This window comes from Talpa occidentalis, unplaced genomic scaffold (assembly GCF_014898055.3).
Source record: "Talpa occidentalis isolate TD23 unplaced genomic scaffold, MPIMG_talOcc4v2.1 talOcc4.13, whole genome shotgun sequence".
NCBI classification, from domain to species: domain Eukaryota; kingdom Metazoa; phylum Chordata; class Mammalia; order Eulipotyphla; family Talpidae; genus Talpa; species Talpa occidentalis.
In genome coordinates this window covers 68,550,678-68,554,686 of record NW_023601322.1, presented here as the reverse complement: position 1 = coordinate 68,554,686, position 4,009 = coordinate 68,550,678, and the positions used below count along the sequence as shown (strand labels likewise).

General features: G+C 52.3%; 1 protein-coding gene across 1 annotated transcript; it reads left to right on the top strand.

Annotated features, from left to right (window-relative positions):
- The first annotated feature begins 2,423 nt into the window (after positions 1-2,423).
- On the top strand, positions 2,424-4,009 carry SMIM33 (small integral membrane protein 33). Its single transcript, XM_054693975.1, has 3 exons — positions 2,424-2,527; positions 3,065-3,089; positions 3,653-4,009. Exons 1-3 carry the CDS (start codon positions 2,424-2,426, stop codon positions 4,007-4,009), a joined length of 486 nt encoding a protein of 161 aa, XP_054549950.1.

Below are 4,009 nucleotides of genomic sequence, written 5' to 3'. Positions count from 1 at the left end.
ATGTTTCTTTTTCCTTCTGACTTATTTCACTGAGTATAATCCCTTCTAGCTCCATCCATGTTGCCACGAATGGCATTAGTTTATTTTTTTGATTGCTGAATAATATTCCCATTGTGTATATTTACCACACCTTCTTGATCTAGTCATCTATTTGGGGGCATTTGGGTTGTTTCCAAGTTTTGCCTATTATAAATACTGCTGCAATAAACATAGGGGTGCAGGTATCTTTTTGAATTAAAGTGTTTGTGTCCTTTGGGTAGATCCCTAGGAGTGGAATTGCTGCATCATATTGATGTGGTTTTGATTGCTGCATCATATTGATTGTGGGGTCCTTAGGTTCACTCTGGGAAAGGTTTCACCAGAGCTCCTGTTTCAGCGGCACACGGCGAGTTTCCCCGGCGAGTTTCTCCATGAGACAAAGACAGTAGTGATATTTAAAGAGCAGGTTTATTAGAAAAGGGATAGGAATAGTAAAAGACACTTGCATAGACACAAGTGGGCAGGAAGAGCTGCCCCAAAAGGGACAGGTTTGCTGACAGAGGCCTGCATGGTTGCAGGAGGGTAGCCTTGAGGAGAGCTGCCTCCGCTGAGGGAGGTCAGTGAAGAGAAGTCCCTGCATGGTGCAGGTCACGGGCAGGCAGGAGGCTGCTGCTCTGCGGAGGGAGAGATTTGGTGAAAGGAAGCACCTGCATAGGAACAGCTGGGCAGACGGAGTGCTACCCCATTGTGAGGGCTGCATTAGGTTTTATCATCTTCAGAGAGGGCTTCATCTTTGTGAGTGGATGGTTTGTGCCCCTATAGCAGTCTGATAGTTTCTGGGTGTTGCACCTCCTGATCTGGGCATTGATGCCTAAGGGTCTTGGATTCTATAACTGGGTTAATGGATTATGGTAACCCCTTCTACCCCTATCTCCTTGTGTGAGTTAGGTTCTTGACCTTGTATCGCCTTTCGGCCAGGCCAACGGGACCACTTCTGCCTCCCCTAGGGAGTTGGTAGAGAAGCGAAGTAAGTGTGGCAGTGGCAGAAAACTGCAAAATAGGAGCAGATTCTTGATCATTTTATTTCCTTGAGCCCATCTAAGAGGCTCCATGAGGACAAAGAGTCAGAAAGAGACAGGGAATGAGTCAGTGAATGCTGTTATGGCTCAGAAGGGCCCTCCCATGTCACTTACAGACCTCCAGGACTAAGGAAGGGGAGAGGTGTGGACGGGGGATTCTTCAGGTCCAAGTTCTGCTCAGTGAACTGGTCCAGCACCTGCTGTGTAGTACCAGGCACTATGACAAACTCTGAGACACAGACAGGATGCCTTCACAGAGCTCCCAGGCTAGAGAGAAAAATGAGCTCAACAGACCTGTAACATAAGACAAAGTATGACAAATGTTAGTAGCTGGGTAAGAAACATAGTGCTATAACGTTTTAAAAAGGAAAGAAAATGGGGCCTCCCTGGTGGCGCAAGGACTTGGGACGCAGCACTATGAAGCTATCTTTAGCCACTGCATGAGTTCGATCCCCAGCCAGGGAGGTAACCTACATGGCACAGCAGACCTCTGCTGCTCCCCTCAACAGTGTATTTCAGTCAATCTTCCTGTTCTGCTCCTCACTCTGTCTCTGATAAATCCACTCACCCCCACCCCCTGCATCTCTGGCCTGCATCCCCCCCTTGTATGCATAAATAAATCTTAAAAAGAAAGAAAACTACTTAAGTACAGTAGGCTAAAGAATACATTCTGGAGGAAGTGACACTTGAATGAAGTCATAAAAGCTGATTAGGAGTTAGATAAGAAGCAGTGAGAAGGAGGCAAGAGGGTGGAGCATCTATTTTATTTGTAAATTTAGTTCCTCAAAGTTTTTGAAATGAATAAGACAGGCTACCGAGAGGTGGACAGAGCAGGTGGCTGGCTAGAGAACTTAGCATGTGATAGTCTCCACTTCCCAGTGTGTTTGTGATTTTGCAATTAAAAAACAAAATCAAAGGATTGTAACTTTAGGAAATCGCTTGGGGTGGGGAGTCAGCATGTAGGGGCCCTGGTCAAGTGTCTGGAGCCTGGTGGAGGAGGGGTGGGCAGGCAGACCCAGACACCTGAAGCTACCAGGGGGGCACAATAGGAAGTGCCACGACCTAAGATGAAGGTACAATCGATTAGAGGTAAGGGCTGGGCCCAGGGTAGTCTCAGAGCTCACGGAAGTGAAAGCGCGGGAGAGAGCAGTAAGGGTGTGTGTGCAGAGGGTGTGTGCCCCGTGAGCCCCATAGACGTGGCAGCTCCGGGTAGGGGCCCGGCTTGGGCATCAGGCTCTCCTTCTCTCCGTTGCCTCTTTGCTGCCAGTTCTGAAGGAGCCTTGCGCTGGGCTGGCGGACAATGCACCAGGTAAACTCTCTGCTCACTCTCTCCTGACAGCTTAGCATGAGACCGGTAGGGGCCCCATGGCTTTCACCAGCCTGCGCTTCCCTTTTCCCCTCCCCATGTACATCCGGTGCCGCTTCCCCGCCCCCCCACCCCCCCACCCCCACGCCCCCACCTGGGAGCTGTAGGTTGCCCTCTCCCCGCCCTCCCACCTCAAACTTTCAAGGGAGATGGGGGTATTGGGGATTGGGCTTGCGCAGGTTCTGGGGGGCGGGAGGGGGTGGAGATTATGACTGAGGGACTAAAGGAATGGGCTTGTCCTAGACACAATTACAAGCCCAAGGGGAGGGCCAGGCTGAGGACTCAGGGTTAGTCCTCAGGGTCTGCTCCTGTTGGTCCATCTGGGAAGGGAGGCTAGGGAGTTTCTTGAGCCTGTGGATACCTCGCCAGCTCAGGGGCTTGCTACCTTCACTGCAACTGCCCCCCTCATCCAGCACTTAGCAGGGTGACCTGCAACTTCAGGTAGAACAGTGCTGGGACCCTGAAAGAGGCAGAGGTGACAGAGCTACTCCACAGCCCTGACAGAGCTAGGAATGAACAACGGACACCCCCTCCCCTCCAGGATCCGGTTGTGATTCTACAACCTGGGGGGGATGTTATGGGCTGATGCCGCACCCCAAATGTGTGGTTCCTGTCTCCTCTTCCTCTCCCCTCCCCCCAGGATACCACCGCAGTTTGCCTTCTGTGTGAGTCAGGGATAGTGGGAACCTAGGATGCTGGTCACAATGCTCTTCCCAGGAGTTAAAGCACAGCTGCTCTCTGCCCACTGCCCAGGGTGCACTGCAGCCCACAGTGGGTTTGGTGCCTGACCCAGGGCCCAGGATCTGTTTTGCTGGAGAACTGGGACAAGAAGGCTTGGGATTGGGCTTGGGGGCCAACTCTGTGGCAGGCCGTAAGGGATTCTCTTGCTTTGTCCTTCTTTGTCTGAATGACTTTTGTCTCCCTGTTTCTTCCCACCCCGCTGCCTCCCCTCCTGCCTCTCACCTTGTCTCTCGCTCTCTGGATTGCCCTCTCATTTTCTTCTATTCTCTGTGATGCTGCGTGTGTGTCTGTTTCTGTCAGTCTTTAGCTCTCTGCTTCTCTCTCTCTCTCCATGTTTTTACTCTGTCACTCTCTGTCTCTCTTCCTCTCTCCCTGAATCTCGTTGTCTCTCTCTCCCAATTCCCTTTGGGTGTCTGCCTCTCTATGTTGGTCCTTTCCTTTGTCTACATGGCTAGGTCACCCTCTCTCTCTGCCACTCCCCTCCCAGGCTGGCCATTCTTCCTGGACTTCTCCGGCTGTCAATGGCTCAGTGGGGCAGCAGCCCTGGGCGCCCCCTCGCCAGGATGGGCTGCCAGCGCTCACCGTCATCGTTGCTGTCTTTGTCCTGCTGGCAGTCTGCATCGTGGTGGCTGTCCGCCTTGGGCCAAGGCTCCAACAGGGCCATGTCACTCTCCACACAGAGCCACCAGTGCCGAAGCCGGAAGGGGGCATTTATCTCATCCACTGGCGATTGCTGGGCCCCCAGGACAGTTACCAAGATACCCGGCAGGGATCTCTTATCCTTGGCTTCTGCCCTGTGCCAGATGGACCTCGGCTCAGCATTGATGAAGTTACATATCTGTAG